Here is an 18,725-nt window from a genome sequence, read left to right as displayed (position 1 = left end):
AGGCATCTCAAAATTAGAAGTTCTTTTAGAATCACAACATGGATTTTTTTTTTCAGAATTGAAGTGATTTTCAGTCACTCCATGTCACCAAATTCTTCATAAGAGGAGAAAATATGAAATCTTTTTACATTCATTATGGCATTGGAGTATCACAATAATCCTAAGAAAATGCATTCTTAGAAAATTTAAATGTAACAAAATATAAATTCATGTTCCTAATATATTATGGAAAATATGTACATTATTAGGTGTGTTTATTGTCTAAATATACATTAAAGTGCTTTTAAAAAGTCATACTTACTTAAAAACCAGCATGATAGTTGGGGTGCTTCCCAATGAAGAGAAAAAATAATTCAAGACTTGCACCAGTACATAAATATAAAATTTTTTTGTACAATTATTGTCTCTTGGGCATTCACCCAAATTCACTGAATTATTTTTGTTCTGGACACCAGTTACTTCCACACAACTACAGTTATAAAACACCTAAAAAATAGTTGTTGAGATATTACAGAATATATTTGTAAATTATGACTGGGTTATAAATCATTTCATTATAGCTAAAGAAGTCTCACCCATCAAGCTAAAATGTTTAGTTTTTAAAACATACAGTTGTTTAATAGATGAAAGGCAAAATTGTTTCCTCTATTACTCTAGAAAAAAAGCAATTCACTATTAACATTTAACTCATTCCTAATTTAAAAATTAGAAAAGAATAGAAAAATTAATGTTTGAAACTCTGTAAATAATTTCTCATTAATATAAATTCTTTTTAATAATTTTCTCCCAGTCACTTTTACTTTCTATAAAACATCTAGTTACTCTCCTTAACAATCCTACTAAGTGTCAGAAACATCTTCTGGGGAGAGGCTACTCAGAGAATCCAGAAAATATAGTTTTGTGGGGGGCAAAACCTGGAGCTACCCATTAGAATTGGGGCAGAATCTAGGGGAATAGGAACTATACAGGCATACTGGAACTACTTTGTACAGCAAACACAACATCCAAGAACATAATGACAGATTAGAGGACAGATGATGTTATCACCAGGGAGGTTGAACACAACAGAATACCCTAATGAATAGAGCACAGGAGAAGAAATCTTAGGAACAAATGATTTTAGAGATTTAATTTGGCAGGCAGTTTATTTATATAGGTGCCTTAAATAAATCCTGTTTTAAGGCTAGGCTAAAAAAAAAGCAATTCACTTAAGCTTAAACTTCTTAGTACTCTAGACTATTTATTGAAGAAGGAATTGGAAGAGAATTTGAATCAGTACTTATCTGATGATCAAACTTTACTTTTTCACTAGGAATAATATGGAGAAATCCTTTATGTATCAAGCCTATTGACCAATATAACCAAACTCAGGTACAAAGGACGTTATTTTGAGTAATTAGGAAGGGATGATTTCTTACTAAGGATTTGGTAAAAGAATTCCCCAGTAGTCCCCAAATGTTATAGTCATGCCAGTATTAAGAAAATGTCTCCACAGTACACAGAGTTCTCTTTAGGATTCTAACATCATGTCTCTTCCAGGCCTTCACTAAGGGGCCAAGTGGGACCATGGATTAAACAGGGCATTCTCAGTGAAAAGCACTAGAGCCATGAATATAAAATAGGGGTTTTTAAGTATAGTCCTTGGATGTTAATTTATGGCCTGGCTTCAAAGACTCTGGGTGCTTTATTCTTCAAATTCTCAGTACCCTTCAATAATACAATTAGTAGGGTTATGGACAAGGAAAAGATGGAAAAAGTTTGAAAATCAAAGACAGAAATGTGTGGAAGAGGGCAATGATTGATCATAAGCTGATTATATTGCTAATATTGGTGATAAGAAAATGGCTCCCAACTTTGTGAGTACTCAGTAGATTGTAAGTAGAATACCTGATCCCCAACTACTGGAAATTAACCCAGAGAATTAGGGAGAACCCACAGTTTGCATGGAAGGGAATATTTTAAGTGAAGAAGGATATGGTATTTCTATGGAAGTTGTCTGGAATAGGTAGGCAAATGACTAAGTTATACTGGATAGAAGTGCTGCCCTTGGAGATATGAAAACTGGAAGCCAAGAATTGGATAGTCAAGTGAGCATGAAGCCTTGATTAATTTTTTGGAAAGTCAAAAGGGTGGTGAGCCTAAAGGCAATTTTGCATATAGATTGTTGTACTGGAAAGGCAGAAAGTACTGATAAATTGTTGGGTCAGGACTTTCCCCTAACTTCTGAAGGGTAGAGGATAAAGTAACCCTAACTGAATCTAATTAGTCAAATGAAGTGCTTCCTAGAGATCTTAAATGCATTTAAATTCCAGACAGTCATATTCTCATAAATTCAAGGGGGAAAGTAGGAATAATCTCAATGAGAATTCAAGCAACAGAAAAACCCATTTGTGTTTCAAACAGGATTTTATTGGAGGTTAAACACAACCCCACAACTATCACAATGACAGACAATACTGGGAGTCTTTTTCTTTTATCTTTTTACTGGAGACTTCACTTTCAGAAAGATTTGATAAGTAATAGGTAAACCAAATATGTGATTTTGATCAAGGAGAGAAGAGAAAGTAAAAACAAATACTCACTATAGACTTTTTATTGCCACTTGAAGATTTGCAACCTGCTAGACAAGGTGACATGTAAGTTACTCCATTGGCTCCACAGACAGGTTCCCAGTGACTTTCATCACAATTGCAGTCTGAGTTGCAATAAGAAAGTGGTACATTTATGTGAGATGCCACTGGATTATTTCTGGAAATATAAGGTAGACATATATCAAAAAGAGAGTGAGAGAGAAAGAAGAAGGAGAAATAGGAGAAGGAGGGAAGAGAGGAGAGAAGAGAAAAGAAGGGTAGAGTAGGAAAGGGAAGCAAAGGGAAGGGAGGAAGAGAGGAGGGCACGAGGGAAGAGGGAGAAGGATGAGGAGGGCAGGGAAGGGGAAAGCAGAGGAGGGCAGAAGAGAAACAAGGAAAACAGTTGGGCTTTAACCAGAGAAATTTGATGAATGATGATGCAAAAATGGCATTTTTAATACTGCTTATTAACTTAACACATATCCCCATCTTCACCCAGACATAATTTATGACCTAGAAAAAGTAAAACGTAAAGAAAAAAAAAGATCAATAAGACTTAGATAGGAGATCTTTGTAACCCTACCAAGAAATTATTCACTAAACAAGTCACTTCACTTTTCTGAGACTCAGTTTCTCTTCAGTAAGGCGATAAACTAAAGTTCTCCCCAGCTTACTATAAAGTCCCATGAATCTGTTAGTGTTACTTAGTTTGAATTTTAAAATCTATATTTCAACTACATAAGAAAATAATTCAATATGGTCAAAGCAGAACTCCTAAGGATCAATTTTTAAAAATCAAGAATAAAATCACTCGAAAAAGACAAGAAAAACTCCATATAATTTTTAAATGCAATGACAACATGCTTTAAAATGATGGACTATAAAACATGGTTGTATTTATAAGGTATAATTTCAGAACATGGCTAAAATTATAAAATGGATTATTTGTATAATTTAATTTTCTGCTTATAGATTTTTAAAATTGTGCTTTTGGTTTTGATAAAAATCTTGATAACATTTGAGAATTGATGAATTATCTTTGAATAAGATACTTGTGACTACTCTTCCTAAAACAGTTTTGCCATTTGTAAGTCAGAGATAATAACATCAATCGCACAGGGACTTTTTGGAAAAAAAAATTAATAAGGAAGTTCTCAAGTTCTTATTCTCAGTAGCCCTTCAGAGTATTGAGGACCCCAAAGGTTTTTTGTTCAAGTGGGTTATATGTATTGGTATTGGTATATATAGACTCTAATTAGAAATTAATACTACAAATGTTTAATACATGAGAATACACAAGCACATATCATTAGCCACCAGACTGATGTTATCATGACATTATTGTAGCCTTAGAAAATATCACTTTACACTCATGAGGAAATGAGAATAAGAAAGACAAATACCATTCTGGTATTATTATAAAAATAGTTTAGAATCTGCTGAGACTTCAATAAGGTCTCAGGGACTCCTATTGACCCTCAGGCCACATTCAAAGAAACTCTGCACTTATTTATATTTTAAAAAGTTAGTTCTGTTACTAGCACTTCATAAATGTTGAATACATCTATTCTATTATTTACTATGATTAAACTATGATTTTCATGAAGGCAGCGATGTATCCTATAAATCTTCTTGATCTTTAAGGAGGCACTCAGTAAAATTACTGAAGGAAAATAATCCCACACAATTCTAGCTGCTTGCTTTTGAATAGATAGCACAGTTAGTATACATGCTTTTAGGAAACTGGCTTTAGGCTAACGAATATCTGACAACTTGGGAGTCCTTAGAACTACTGATGTGATATAATCAGTCTGGAGTCATTGTGTGACTTCAAATAAGTTATGGTTCCTCTGGGTCTCAACTAATAAATTAAGAGGATTTAAGAGGTTTGAGCTTCATGATCTCTAAGGTTCTTTTTTTTAAATATTTTTTAAGCGCTTATTTATTTTGAGAGACAGAGTGGTGGGGGGGTGGGCAGAGAAAGAGGGAAACACAGAATCCAAACCAGGGTCCAGGCTACGAGCTGTCAGCACAGAGCCCGATGCAGGGCTCAAACCCACAAAGCATGGGATCACGACTTGGGCTGAAGTCGGACGCTTAACCGACTGAGCCTCCCAGGTGCCCCTCTAAGGTTCTTTTACCTCAAAAGTTCAATGTTCTAGAATGTATTATGATGAGTGAAATACATCAGTCACAGAAAGACAAATATCGTATGATTTCACTCATGTGAAGTTTAAGAAGCAAAACAGTTTAACATAGGGGAAGGGAAGGAAAAATAAGATACAAACAGAAAGGGAGGCAAATCACAAGAGACTTTTAAATACAGAGAACAAACTGAGGGTTGCTGGAGGGGGTGTTGGGTAGGGGGATGGGCTAAATGGGTGAATAGGCATTAGGGGTTCCAACTTACTCTGACGAGAATTGGGTGCTACATGTAAGTGATAAATCACTAATTTCTACTCCTGAAACCATTATTATACTATATGTTAACTAGCTTGGAATAAAAAAAATTCAATGTTCTAAGTACTCTGTATTTACCGGAGTGGGTAATGCTGGGTGGATAGGAGTAATTACCAACAGTCAGGACTAGGAGAAAGCAGAGAGATAATTCAAGACCAGGTTGACAAGTATCTAAGAATAGGATGGTGTTTAGGTAAGCAGTTGTGGGGAAATTTGACAAGTTCAAACTGACACCTCAGGAGATCGAGACTTTAGAAGCTGAGAGCCAACAATAAACAGCACTACGTAGCATAGTTATACAAGCATAATCCAAAGATCTTTCCTTGTTGTCTGAATGTGAACCTTTCCAAGCTTAAATTCATGTCTATATTCTGGAGATTATAAGAAATCTACACCAGAATCCTGCCCCTAATTTGGGGTAGAGACTGGCGTACTGGGAATACTTCAGATAATACTACAAAGTAAAGGTTTTCCCAAGTCTAATATACAATCATATATAGGATATTTATTAATTCTACTGCTAATAAAGATAATATCATAAGAAACAGTATTAGCTTGCAGAAAAGGAGAATTCAATACAATGTAAGGAAGTAGACTTAAGTAGAAAGTCTACGACTTAAGTAGAAAGCCGATAGCCCTGCATGGAGGTAGGAGACCCAGTGTAGCACATGGGAGAAACAAAAATAACTTCTTGATGCCAGTGCTGGGGATTTGGGTCCCCCTATAGCAAAAGTCGGGGACTGAGAATATTTGAATATCTGAACAGATGGTTTCTATGAGGGAGTTTCTTCTTCTGGAAAATAGCAACAAAATATCACCTGCCTATGAGGCTTGCATTCTACCATCTAAATCCTTTACACCTCCTCAAAATGAAGAGTTCCAATCCTTAAAAACTCATTCTAAATTTGTCTATCACTTTAAAATAAAATAGATAGTTGTTAAACATTACAGTTAACTGTAGATAAGAATTTTTCAGTCACTTTTGGAAAATGTTATTTATATTCCTCTTATAATGCATCCAAAATTGTAGTGGTTAAGACTAAAAGTTTTGGAGTCAAAACTCCCCAATTTAAGTCAGAATCTTAACATTGCTAGTCTTGTAATATGTGTATTTCTCTACACCCTGCTTTCCCTATCTATAAAATGAGGGTAAAAGTACCTGTCAGTTATTATAAACAAGCCCCAAAAGATAACTATTATTATTACAACTTATGTAGTTTTTCTTTTAGGAAGGAATAAAAGGAGAACTTTTTGAGATTTTAGGAAGTGGAGGTTTTAAGAATTTGTAAATTGAAATTTCAATTAGAAAAAGTTTATCTGGGGCGCCTGGGTGGCGCAGTCGGTTGAGCCTCGGACTTCAGCCAGGTCACGATCTCGCGGTCCGTGAGTTCGAGCCCCGCGTCAGGCTCTGGGCTGATGGCTCAGAGCCTGGAGCCTGTTTCCGATTCTGTGTCTCCCTCTCTCTCTGCCCCTCCCCCGTTCATGCTCTGTCTCTCTCTGTCCCAAAAATAAATAAACGTTGAAAAAAAAATTTAAAAAAAAAGAAAAAGTTTATCTAAGATTGTTATCTTCCCTGTTTTACTTATAGTCTTTTACATTGTATAATTTATACATTGTGCAATTAATATATTGACATATACAAACCCATCATAGGTCAATGTTAGGCCAGCAACTGATTTGCTTTCACAAATTACTGCAAAGTTGAATTGTTGAAATATGAGGGCCAATGCACTGGTATAAAATGATAATTTGGCAATTCCAAGCAAGCTAAGTTTGAATTTTTTAATGATATATCCTCCTGTAAATATTCCAGTTGCAACAGTTGGTAAGGTTATGGTTCCTAGAAATAAGAGAAAAAAATTGTTGTTATATAAATATGGTTATTCCGAAATGTGTTATAATATGAAACACAGAGTACACCAACCAAATGTATCCCATCTTACGACTTAAGTAGAAAGCCAATAGCCCTGCATGGAGGTAGGAGACCCAGTGTAGCACATGGGAGAAACAAAAATAACTTCTTGATGCCAGTGCTGAGGATTTGGGTCCCCCTATAGCAAAAGTCGGGGACTGAGAATGTTTGAATATCTGAACAGATGGTTTCTATGAGGGAGTTTCTTCTGGAAAACAGCAACAAAATATCACCTGTCTATGAGACTTGCATTCTACCATCTAAATCCTTTACACCTCCTCAAAATGAAGAGTTCCAATCCTTAAAAACTCATTCTAAATTTGTCTATCACTTTAAAATTAAATACTAGAATTAATATCTCTTCTTTATTCATCCCAACACACATATACCCTAAAATGATAAATAGGCCTAAATATGGTTTTAAAAATGACCCCTATTATAACTTTTCCATGTCATTGTCCTGCAAGAGTTATTAAAGGTAAAGATCCCTCTAACAACAACAACAACAACAACAACAACAACAACAACAACATAATTCAGGCTGGGAACCTTACTGGGAGTCAAACTCAACTTTTACCATTTAAACTTTTACCTTAAGTTCAATAAAAGTATTGAACATAATTATCATTTTCTTGTTTACTTATGACCTACTCACATGCCACTTGAGACGTTCAGTTTAATTTATCAAATATTTACTGAGTTTCTACAATGTGCTGAGTACTGTACTAGGTAATGTACTGCTCTTAAAAATCTCATATTGGGGCACGTGGGTGGTTCAGTCAGTTGAGGTCTGATTCTTGATTTCAGCTCATGTCATGACCCCAAGGTCGAGGGATTGAGCCCTGTGTTGGGCTCTGCACTGAGCATGAAGACTGCTTAGGATTCTCTTTCTCCCTCTCTCTCTGCTCCTCTCCCCAACTCATGCTCTCTCTCTCTTTCCAAAAATTAATAAATAAATAAAATAATAGTAATCTCATTTTATACTGGTGGTGAGGGAAGAATTATATAAGAAAACCTTTTTTTCAAAAGCAAGTCTCAATATGTCACTAGAAACAGATATTATGGCAAAATAACTCATAAAATATGATACTTGTTTGAATTATGTAGACATCAATGATGTGTTTGTTTTCTCTTTCCTATTTTTTGTAGGTAGCTGAGTTCTGATTTAAAGTCAACGAATTATGAAATTATGATTACATTACAAAAGGATTTGTCTTGGGGCGCCTGGGTGGCGCAGTCGGTTAAGCGTCCGACTTCAGCCAGGTCACGATCTCGCGGTCCGTGAGTTCGAGCCCCGCGTCGGGCTCTGGGCTGATGGCTCAGAGCCTGGAGCCTGTTTCTGATTCTGTGTCTCCCTCTCTCTCTGCCCCTCCCCCGTTCATGCTCTGTCTCTCTCTGTCCCAAAAATAAATAAACGTTGAAAAAAAAAAAATCTAAAAAAAAAAAAAAAAAAAGGATTTGTCTCAGGATCTCAACACTAAACTATAAAATTCAATTATACAGATACTATATCTAAATACTCCATTCACGTGCAACTTTTCTTCTAGGAATTCATCTTCTCAAAAATAGCATGATATGTGACTTCAAATGCAGAACAATGATGACACCATGAGACAGACAAATTCAACAAGATTTGCAAAAAAAAAATTAGAAATTATACTTACTAAAATATAAAATTGCCTTCATAACGAAATGTCACTTGAAACTCAATTACTTGGTAGTATATAGCTTATCAAACAAACATAAATAACGTATCTTACCAAGAAAAATGTTAGCCTCAGATGCTGACTGACCATACTGTTGCTCTATGTATTTGAAGACATAAGTAATAGCACCAATATGGCTGCTGGACAGTAGCAATGATGAAAACAGTAATATAACATATAGGGGATTGGTAAGGATGCTTTTCAAGGACTGGAAAAAATCTATAAAATTATAAAGATAAGATATTACAATGCAGCTTAAGTATACATTAATGTCTTAATTTTGTAAATATAAAAGTTATATAAGATTGAAAATTACTTAAATATATAACATAGAAAATCAGAGTAACCTGCAATTCTACTGTCAACAGTTTTTATATTTTCCTTCATTTTTCCATATGTTCATTAATATCTATTCAATTAGTTTATTTTACCCCAAAGTGAAATCATACATACATGCTGTTTTGCAACTTGCTCAGTTCACTTCATATTTGGTTATTCTTAGCACTCTACCATACAACTGCATGTATCATTAATTAATTTATTCATTCATTCAACAAATATTTGGTTTTCAACTGGGTCCCAGGCAGTATGCTAGGTGCTCAAGAAACAAAAGTGAATAGACATGCAATGTCTCTTATTTGTTAGCACTTAGTATTAATTTTTATGTTAATAATACAATTATTAAGTAGAATTTTACCTTTAAGTAGAAAGTTCACAGAAATGAGAAGACCAAAGTTAAAAAATTATAAAGTTCTATTTAATGCAGGACTCAGATCTGTTTCTTGGTATGCAACTTTTCTGCTTTAAAATACTATATAGTATTATAAATCACCTTTGTTGTGGTACAAGGAGAAGAAGAGAATAATGATGTTGTGTCTCAGGTGACATTATTACAATAATAGAACAATCTGTGCCTACAAACAAGTGTGTGAAAAATTCATAACTTCTGTCCATGGCATGAATTTTGGGGTCTGGGTCTATAATTAGAGGGGTGACTAATTGTAACGGATGTTAAAAGTGGAAGGACTTTCTTAGAAATAATTGTAGTAAGTGTTAGTGTCTAGCAAGACAGGACCAGGTATGGTTATCTAGAGATGGATGACGTGGACCTTGAAACGTCTCGTTCTATACGTCTCTAAAAGTTTCCATCAAACAGAGTCAGAACTATGCTTTCTGCCCAGTGGCAACTAAGAAATAGTTTCGTCTACTTTCATTTGAAATTAACAATTCCAAATTGACTATAAATGTGAAATACTTACCAGTTATATTTTCACTAATATTTTGCCCACGGTTGGTCACATTAGCTATTTGACTTCTTTTCTCATTTGTTTTGGGGAAATGCGAAGATTCTAAATCTTTACTTTCTTTCTGTGGTTTATCCAGATTTTGGGGCAGGAAAAAGAATGGAATGGAGGACATAATGGATAATAGTCCAGCCACAAGGAAACCAAGCCACCAAGCACCAATCCAACGAGAGTCCTTAGGAGTAATTCTGATACTGCCTAGAATAAAGAATTATAAGTAGCCAGTCAAAAAATCATTTTGAAATGCAATAAATTCTGAGCAATAATAATGACTGCTACCCTTCGTAGATACAGAAATTAAACTCTATTACATCAATTCTAAGACACTATTTTTTTAATTTTGTTCACACTTCATCACACAAATAGTCAGTAAAGAACTACTGAAAAAGTGGATTCAGTATTTGGAAGGATGATGTCCTGTACTTGAAAAGTATTATTATGTTACCTTGTTCTTATTATACTTACTGAGATCTACATATCCAATATCCACGTACATTTTAGCAAACAAAGATCCCTGTATAAAGCCAATGATTGGACCAATCATTGATATTGCATGCAAAGTACCTAAAAATATTATAAAACAATTTTATCAGATGCCAATAATAACATTATACAAGTCTCCAAAGAATTTTTTAGTAAGTAAAAAATGAATTTAGGAACACTATTATTTCAAGGGTGGACCCAGGGAAAGTAATCATAAAATCTAATATTTTCTGTACATTACCTAAATAAAAAGAAGAATGTCCTGTTTCAGCAAAATCATCAATATAAGAAATCCCCAAGGGTACTATGGGGGTTTCCCCAATTCCACGGAGCATATTACCCAGTAGTACATATATCCATAGATATGATCCAGATTCCTTTTCACAACCTATGCAGACGAGAGTGTTTTATTTTAAATATTAATTTTAGCATTTATATAAGAAACTCAACTGCTTTAATCCCTTAATTATTCCATTTGAGATTTTTTTTATTTTTTCGAATTATAAGACTGATTTTACTTACTTTACAAAATTTGACAATATAGGAAAGCAAAAAGTAAACAAGTAAAAACTAAGTTATCTATAATCCCACCACATGCAGAGAGCTACTTCTCATGTTTGCATGTATCTTCCACATTTTCAGTTCACATAAAAATATGCATAATATTTATGTACATTATATTTTTAAATGTCCAGATCATATTGTAATCTCCTTTTACACTTAACACCATGTTATGTCAATTTCCCCATGTTCTTAAGATTTCTTTTATATCAGGGTTTAATGACTGCATAGTGGTGTGCTGAATAAGTTTTGTAACTTAATTAATTAATTAATTAATCCCTTACTTTTTACTCACAAAATATTTTGAAGTTTTCATTCTGTTAAACAGGTATGCCGTAGCTAGAACTGTAAATAAATCCGGTGACATTCCAGATTATTTCTTTAAGGTAAGTCAGTAAAAGTAGAATTGCTGATTTAAGCATGTATGTTCTTTACTATATTGAAAATTAACTTTCAAAAATCTAGAAATTTATATACTTCCAGCAATACATAAATGTTTTTTCCTTTATATCATTTCTTTTTATTTTTAATAAAAACAAGTAGAAAAATCTTTTTTGAAATGTTTTCCTAATAAGTAGAAACACCCAATAGGCAAAAAAAAATTATAACTATAATTTACAATTTGTGTCTTAATAGGTAAAAATAATCTTTAATTGGTGTAATAATTGTGTTTCTCCTAAGGAGTAAAGTTGCATTTTTAACATATTTATACCACTTTCCTAATTTAAATGTATATATTCTTTGCCAATTTCCTACTGAAATATTCTTTTTTTTAAATTTTTTAATGTTTTTTAATTTTTGAGTGAGAGAAAGAGACAGAGACAGAGCATGAGAGGCAGAGGGGCAGAAAGAGAAGGAGACACAGAATCCAAAGCAGGCTCCAGGCTCTGAGCTGTCAGCACAGAGCCCCGACGTGGGGCTCGAACTCACAGACTGCAAGATCATGACTTGAGCCGAAGTCAGAGGCCCAACTGACTGTCACCCACGTGCCCCCAAATATTCTTCTTTTCTTATTACTTCTAAAAGCTTCTTATATATAACATATATTAGCATGGTTTTGTCATATATACATAATAATGCAAATACTTTTCCTATTTTTAACCACTTTTGCTAATAAATCTCATAATAATTTTCACAGATATAATTAAATTGACCAGTTATAGAATTAGTGACATTATCAATTCTTACCTTTTTCTACTATCTTAGGTGATGTACTATTGACTAACAAATTTTCACTAATGGAACAGGTTGAAAAGCTTGTTGTTAAATTTTCTGATGGATTGACAAGACTTTCTTTAGAATACCTGTAACTGTAAGAATATCACCAGATTTAGAGCTTTGCTTATCTACTGAATAGTTTCACTTTCCCAGAAATACAGATAAATTTTCCAACTTTATTTGCACTGTTTTTTTTTCTCTAAGTTATCAGAATTCCTTTTGTGAATTTCCCAGCTTGTATTTTAGGGGAAGAAATGGGTACAAATGAATGGGAATGCCCACTAAGAAACATTATTCAATACTCCCCAGGAAAGGAGGATTATCATTCTAGGAGTGCTTGTATTCTGTTCAAGAGGTACAATATCTTGGTTTCATGGTTTGCTAAAAAACGAAACAAAAAAATCCCCTGCTAACTATACCTATCCACCCATTTGAATTATCCTCAAGTGGTCCCAATCTAAACCTCCTGATAAACTTTCTGATAACATTTAATAAACTTTAGTGTTTTACAAGTCAATCTATAATGCATACCAGTTCATCTATATATTTTATCAATACCTGTCTGATCTTCTGTCACAGATATTCGTACCCCCATCTCCCCCACACACACTCAAATGTCTGACTACAAAACTTAGTTTAAAAAAATTCTAGTCTATTTCAATTGAGTGAGGAAGAACTTAGTAAGAACAACAGAGATGGAGCTAGTATAGGGACAGTGTTGATCCAAAAATACTGAGGTGTCCTGTGAGCTCCAAGGGCAGCCTACTGCAGGCCGGGCTTTATGCTCAGCTCCAGGGAACTAGAAATAAAACACACAGCTTTTGTACCGAGGGCATTTTATTCTCTATTAGATAAACATATAGAATAAAAGACATGATAATTTTAATATAATAGGTCCTGAGTTGTCATAAAGGAAAAGGGGATGATCAGCTTTCCTCTGAGGTGGGGAAGGTGGTAAACTAAAGAAGAATTCACAATGAAGAGGACATGCAAGATAAACCTTAAAAAAGGATAGGAGCTCAACAGTTAGACAAAGAAGGAAGATTATGCAAGGCTATAGAAACACCATGCACAAAGATATAACATTATCATGCATGGCACATGGGGGAACACCACAAGCCTTGAGTATGATTCTCCACTCTGGGGAGCAGTGTAAGATGAAGCTAGAAAGATAGTCAGGTTATATGTAAATGAGTTTGGATATTAATCCATAGGCAAGAGGCATTCAACATTTTCAACTATGACCAACAGTAAGAAACACATTTTGCATCACAACATATACATATGCGTGCGTGCACACACATACAAATATATATATATATATATATATACAATCAAAATAAAAGTTTCATAGAACAGTATTTGCTCTCATACTGTATATTCTTCTATTTCATTCTATCCTATCCTCTCAAAAGTTGTTGGTTTCAATAATCTGAATTGGTCCCCTAGTGGGTCAGAATCTGAAGCTTGAAAAACACTGCTGTAGGAAATTGGGAATTTTAAGCAGGAATAAAATAATTAGATTTGTGTTTGAAAATGAATAGTATGGAATATGAGTTATAATGGAGTTGAGACTGAAGGCAAAAACTCTAGGCCCAAGATGTGGGAAGCTTAAGTTAGGTTAGGAAAAATAGGGATGAAAGAAGGAGACAATCTGACACATTGGAAGTAGAATAAGGAAGATTTGGTGGCCACTTGTCATCTGTGTCAAAATAGAGAATCTAGAATGAGCCCCTTGACTTTGGTTTGAGTTCCACTGTAGTTAAATTAATCATTATTGAGAGAGTGAATGTGAAAAATCTGAACTGGTTTTGACACAAGGATGAATTTAGTTTTGAATATATGAATGGGAAATTCTTATCGGATGTTAGGCTGGAGATACCCATGAAGTGGTTGACTATATAGAGACTAAGTGTAAGAAAAAATTAATGTATATATGTGATTGATACGTATAATGCACACACTTCATACAAAAAAATCCAGAATGAGAAATGAAGAAGACTGAAAAGGGAGGTTAGGGGATACTGATATTATGGTGTCAGCAACAGAATAAAAGTATGGGCATGATGAAGAAACCACATATATAGAAAATAAATCAAGAAACAGAAATATAATGAAAATAAGAAGCAGCAGTACCAGGAAGAAGAAAATTCTTATGACAGTCAAATAAAGGTGGGGAAAGGAATTAGTATGCCAAAAGACATGACTGTTTGTGTTGACAATGAATAAGTAATATCTTTAGCAGAAATTGTTCATTAACTCTCAATATCTATTCTTCTCTCTTTCCATTGTAATAGTAGGTGAGATTTTTAGCTAGGAACATGGTAGCCTGGAATAAAGTGTACTTTTTCCAATGTCTTTATATCTGGATGTGAAATGTAACAACGTTCTGCCCAATGTGAAGTTAGAAGTGTTATAGTTCTGAAAATATTTCTTAAGCCCCAGCCAGCATGCACTGTTTCTTCTGGTTCTTCTTCCCTTCTTTTATCTTGTTGCCTGGAACAACATTGCCAGTTTGGAGCATGAGGTTAACGCCATGCAAGGCAGAGAAATATTGGGGCACCTGGGTGCCTCAGTTGGTTAAGTGTCTGACTCTTGATTTTGGCTCAGGTCAGATCTCATGGTTCATGAGATCAAGTCCTGCATCAGGCTCTATGCTGACAGCACGGAGTCTTCTTTGGATTGTCTCTTTCCCTCTCTCTCTGCCCCCACCCACTCATGCTGTCTTTCTCCCTCTCTCAAAATAAATATATATTTTTTTAAAGGCAGAGCAATATGATAAAAAAAGAAGCATGAATCTATTATGCCTAGTCTGGCTACATTAATTTTTTATGTGGAAAATAAGTTTCTATCTTATTTAAGCCATCACTATTTTAGGTTTGCTGTCATTAGTATTTGACTCTATCATAATGACACAATGACCTTAAGAAGAATACTCTCAATGGATATGGTAGTGGGTTAGGTGATAAACTCTTATTGAGCATTAAAAAAAAAACTTGTAAGCAAATACATGCAGTGTATGTCGTATCAAAAGGCCATAAAAAGTTCATTTATTTCCTATGAAAATGTATACCTTCTTTAGTGCTATTCATATCTGAAAGTCAATGAAAGCCATGGCTGATAAAGCAGTAAGTTACTTATACAAAATATACTTCATTTGTACACATGCTTACTGGGTATTCCTCTTAAAAGGTGACTGCTTGTTTAAAAGGAAAAAAGATGAAATTCTACCATTAATTTATAGTTAAATGATAATTAAGGACAGAACTGTTTAACACTTACTAGCCCATAAAAAAATGTGGTAAAGCAGTCAAAATACTTCCAGTTCCCATAATGAAGCAACCAATTCCAATTATCTTTGGTCTGTGTAGTTTGGATCCAAAGTAACTCACAAATACAATCACAAACAAATTTCCTAGAAAGAGAATAAAATTATTTTGACATGATTAATCATAGCAAACATTGACAGTCCAATTGTGTGTCCAGTAGAATGGAAAGCCCCAGAATGAATACAAGTAAAGCATAAGACATAGTACCTTCCCCAAAGGTCATGTAATTCAATTGAGAAGGTGAAACCCACTTACATTAAATCACTCACTGTAAAATTATATGTTATTAATAATAAGAAGAATGAGTTTTGGATAGGAAAGAAAGCACTTGAATGACCAGGTAATATTAGTGACATAAAATTTTACTGAAGAATTTAGATTGGTTTGAATTGTTTTTGGCTGGGAAAAAAATGCAGAAAATCTTCCTGACCTGAGAGAAAGGTGTTCATTCAGGATTTATTGATTCACTCCTATCATTTTTTAAATTCCTATTAAGTACCTGCCATAGTGTTAAGAGCTAGAAATTTAAAAAAAAAAGGAATAAACGATAGTATTTGTCCTCCAGGAACATATATACCAGTGATAAAAATAAATAGATGAACAGAGGTGGTATTAGATCACAGAAAAGAAGAGCTTAAATTAAGTAGGGGTTACAAGAAAGTTTCCTGGAGGAGAGGCCATTTGAGATTTAATGTCTAGTATAAATTATTTAGAATAAAAAAGGGGAAGAAGAGTATTCCAAGTAGAGGAAGTCATGATCAACCTAATCCATCTGGAGCTACATGTATAACAGCAAATAGACACAAATCAAGAATTACTAAAGCAGTTGATAGGGAAAAAAAATTAAATAAAAGTGCCAAAATGAACTGGTAGATAAAGTAACTTATGGAGAAACAGTTAAATAAGGAAACTAAAAAGAGGAGGAACTGAAAAAATCCAGTTAGTCTGTCTAGAGGTACTATGGTATGGTGCATCTGTAAAATAAGAACTGGCAGACTAAAAATAGAGAATAATAAGAATTTTTGTAAATCAAAAATAGTAAGGGATGTCTGGCTAACTACATTGGTTAAGTGTCCAACTTCAGCTCAGGTAATGATCTCACGGCTAGTGAGTCTGAGCCCCAAGTCGGACTCTGTGCTGACAGCTCAGAGCCTAGAGCCTGCTTCAGATTCTCTCTCTCTCTGCCCCTCCCCCCTCAAAAAATAAACATTAAAAAATTTTTAAATAGTATAGAGAAATGTACATATTGGGAGCTAATAAGATAGAAGACAGTATCAGAGATTGATGGAAAATAAAGTCAATAAAAGTAGAATTTTAATGCTTATTTATTTTTGAAAGAGAGAGAGAGAGAGAGAGAGTGAGCAAGTGGGGGATGAACAGAGAGAGAGACAGAAACCAAAGCAGGCTCCAGGCTCTGAGCTCTCAACGCAGACCCTGACATGGGGGCTCCAACCTATGAACCGCGATATCATGACCGATGCTAAAGTCGGTCGCTTAACCGAATGAGCCACCCAGGTGTTCCAAACAAAGATAATTTTAGACAGAAAAAGTTAAAGGAACCAAACTGTGAGGAAATTTAATATTTGTCTTATATATGTTCCAGAAGAAAATAAATAATAGAGAGAAAGATACACATCTAAAAATAGAAAATAAATTCCCTGAGTTAAAGGGAAACCTTCAGTTAAAGTTAACCCCTCAGATACATTTCTCCAGAAGTAATAAAAAAAAAAAAAACAGCCCTGATATATGTTAGTAAAATTTCTGAAATTCAGAGATAAAGAGGAGGTACTCATCAGTGCATGACAATGATATTTATAATGATGTTTTATATGTAACATTGGGTGTTAAAAGGCAGTAGGTAAATATTTTAAATGTACCAAGGAAAAGATTTTGAAATTTTAATTCCATACTCAAATTATTACTTGAATACAATGGTAAATACATTTTCCAACAAGCAAGAGCTTGGGAAATATGTTATATGTTCAATTATTTCTGCGAAAAAATAACAACTTAAAGATCTACTCCAGAAAAACTAAAGATGAGATTTGAAGTCATAAGATTCAAGTAACAGTGGTAAGCAAAGAAACCAGGAAAACCTAAAACCATGCCCACATAATTGCTGTCAAATAGCTACAAAGTTTAACAAAAATATTAAGAAGCCATTCCTCAATAAAAAGAGACACACAGAAAATTACAATTTAAAGTTAATAATAATCCAAAACTAAAATTCTAGATGGTTTCATTAAATCTCAGAGGTGAAGAGTGAAGGATGCAAGGTGTCGATAACCTCTTAATCATGAAAAAGCGGAATTCATAATAAAAATATAGATGGGTCTTTCTTTATACAATTATTTTTTAAAATATTCAATAGCTAAATACACTTTAAATTAACTTAAAAGATAAACAGCAAACTTATAGAAAATATTTGTAATTAATACAGCATACATAATTTTTGAGTCCCCTCAAATCATTAAGAAGTCTAAAAAGGGACCAAAACGGTGGCCACCACGAAGAAGGGGGATGCAGAAGATGTCAATGTTACTTTTGAAGACCAATAAAAAAATGAGCAAACATGCACAGAATGCAAGTAGAACCACAGAGCTGAAGGAAGAAATAAGACGTGAAAAAGATACAACTGTAAAATTTACAAGTTGTTGTGAGGACATCACGCTTACAAGGTGATGACCACTTAATCATATCTTATCAAATCGGTGATATTTTCACCAGTCATCCTCAAGAAGAAACACAGGAGATGTTAGGAGAAGCAAAGAAAAATTTGCAAAAGTAAACTAATGCCTTAAAATCCAGAATGGATTAATTCAGTGGGTGTTAGCAGATTCAATTACATGCAAAATTCGAGAGCAACATAAACCTTGAAGCCGATGAAAGTTAAACATTTTATAATACTTTTTTTAATATTTGTTCAATAAGCTTGGATATTATTTAAAATGAAAAAAAATTCTGAAGGGGGGAAGGCAAAGGTAATAAGCTATGAATTCATAAAGTAAGAGAAAATATTGTCCAGTAATAATATAAAACCTCACTGTTATTAGAGATATCTGAATTAAAGAAAACAAAGCAATACATTCAATGTTCTATAAAAAAAACTTTCACCCCAAATTTTATACCCAAACAGTAGAACTGTTCCTCCTTCCTTAAATCATCAGAATCATAATCATCTC

At 33.9% G+C, this 18,725-nt stretch overlaps 1 protein-coding gene and 1 pseudogene across 2 annotated transcripts in view; one reads left to right on the top strand and one right to left on the bottom strand.

The window, feature by feature from the left end:
- The window catches only part of LOC123590570 (solute carrier organic anion transporter family member 1B3-like), an 81,737-nt gene that overhangs the window by 19,419 nt on the left and 43,593 nt on the right, over positions 1–18,725 (bottom strand). For both annotated transcript variants that reach the window (XM_045463840.1, XM_045463841.1), the window contains 9 exons: positions 15,497–15,629; positions 12,185–12,306; positions 10,677–10,823; positions 10,418–10,516; positions 9,908–10,150; positions 8,703–8,867; positions 6,675–6,870; positions 2,583–2,748; positions 302–486 (listed from right to left, as the gene is read on the bottom strand). In XM_045463840.1, the coding sequence (XP_045319796.1) occupies positions 302–486; positions 2,583–2,748; positions 6,675–6,870; positions 8,703–8,867; positions 9,908–10,150; positions 10,418–10,516; positions 10,677–10,823; positions 12,185–12,306; positions 15,497–15,629 (1,456 nt within the window). The remainder of the gene's footprint in view (positions 1–301; positions 487–2,582; positions 2,749–6,674; positions 6,871–8,702; positions 8,868–9,907; positions 10,151–10,417; positions 10,517–10,676; positions 10,824–12,184; positions 12,307–15,496; positions 15,630–18,725) is intronic.
- LOC123590997 lies at positions 15,720–18,436 on the top strand (annotated as a pseudogene).

The sequence above is a fragment of the Leopardus geoffroyi genome, chromosome B4, assembly GCF_018350155.1.
Source record: "Leopardus geoffroyi isolate Oge1 chromosome B4, O.geoffroyi_Oge1_pat1.0, whole genome shotgun sequence".
Lineage (NCBI taxonomy): Eukaryota > Metazoa > Chordata > Mammalia > Carnivora > Felidae > Leopardus > Leopardus geoffroyi.
Note: the sequence above shows the minus strand (reverse complement) of the source record. Positions and strands in the feature narration are given on the sequence as shown.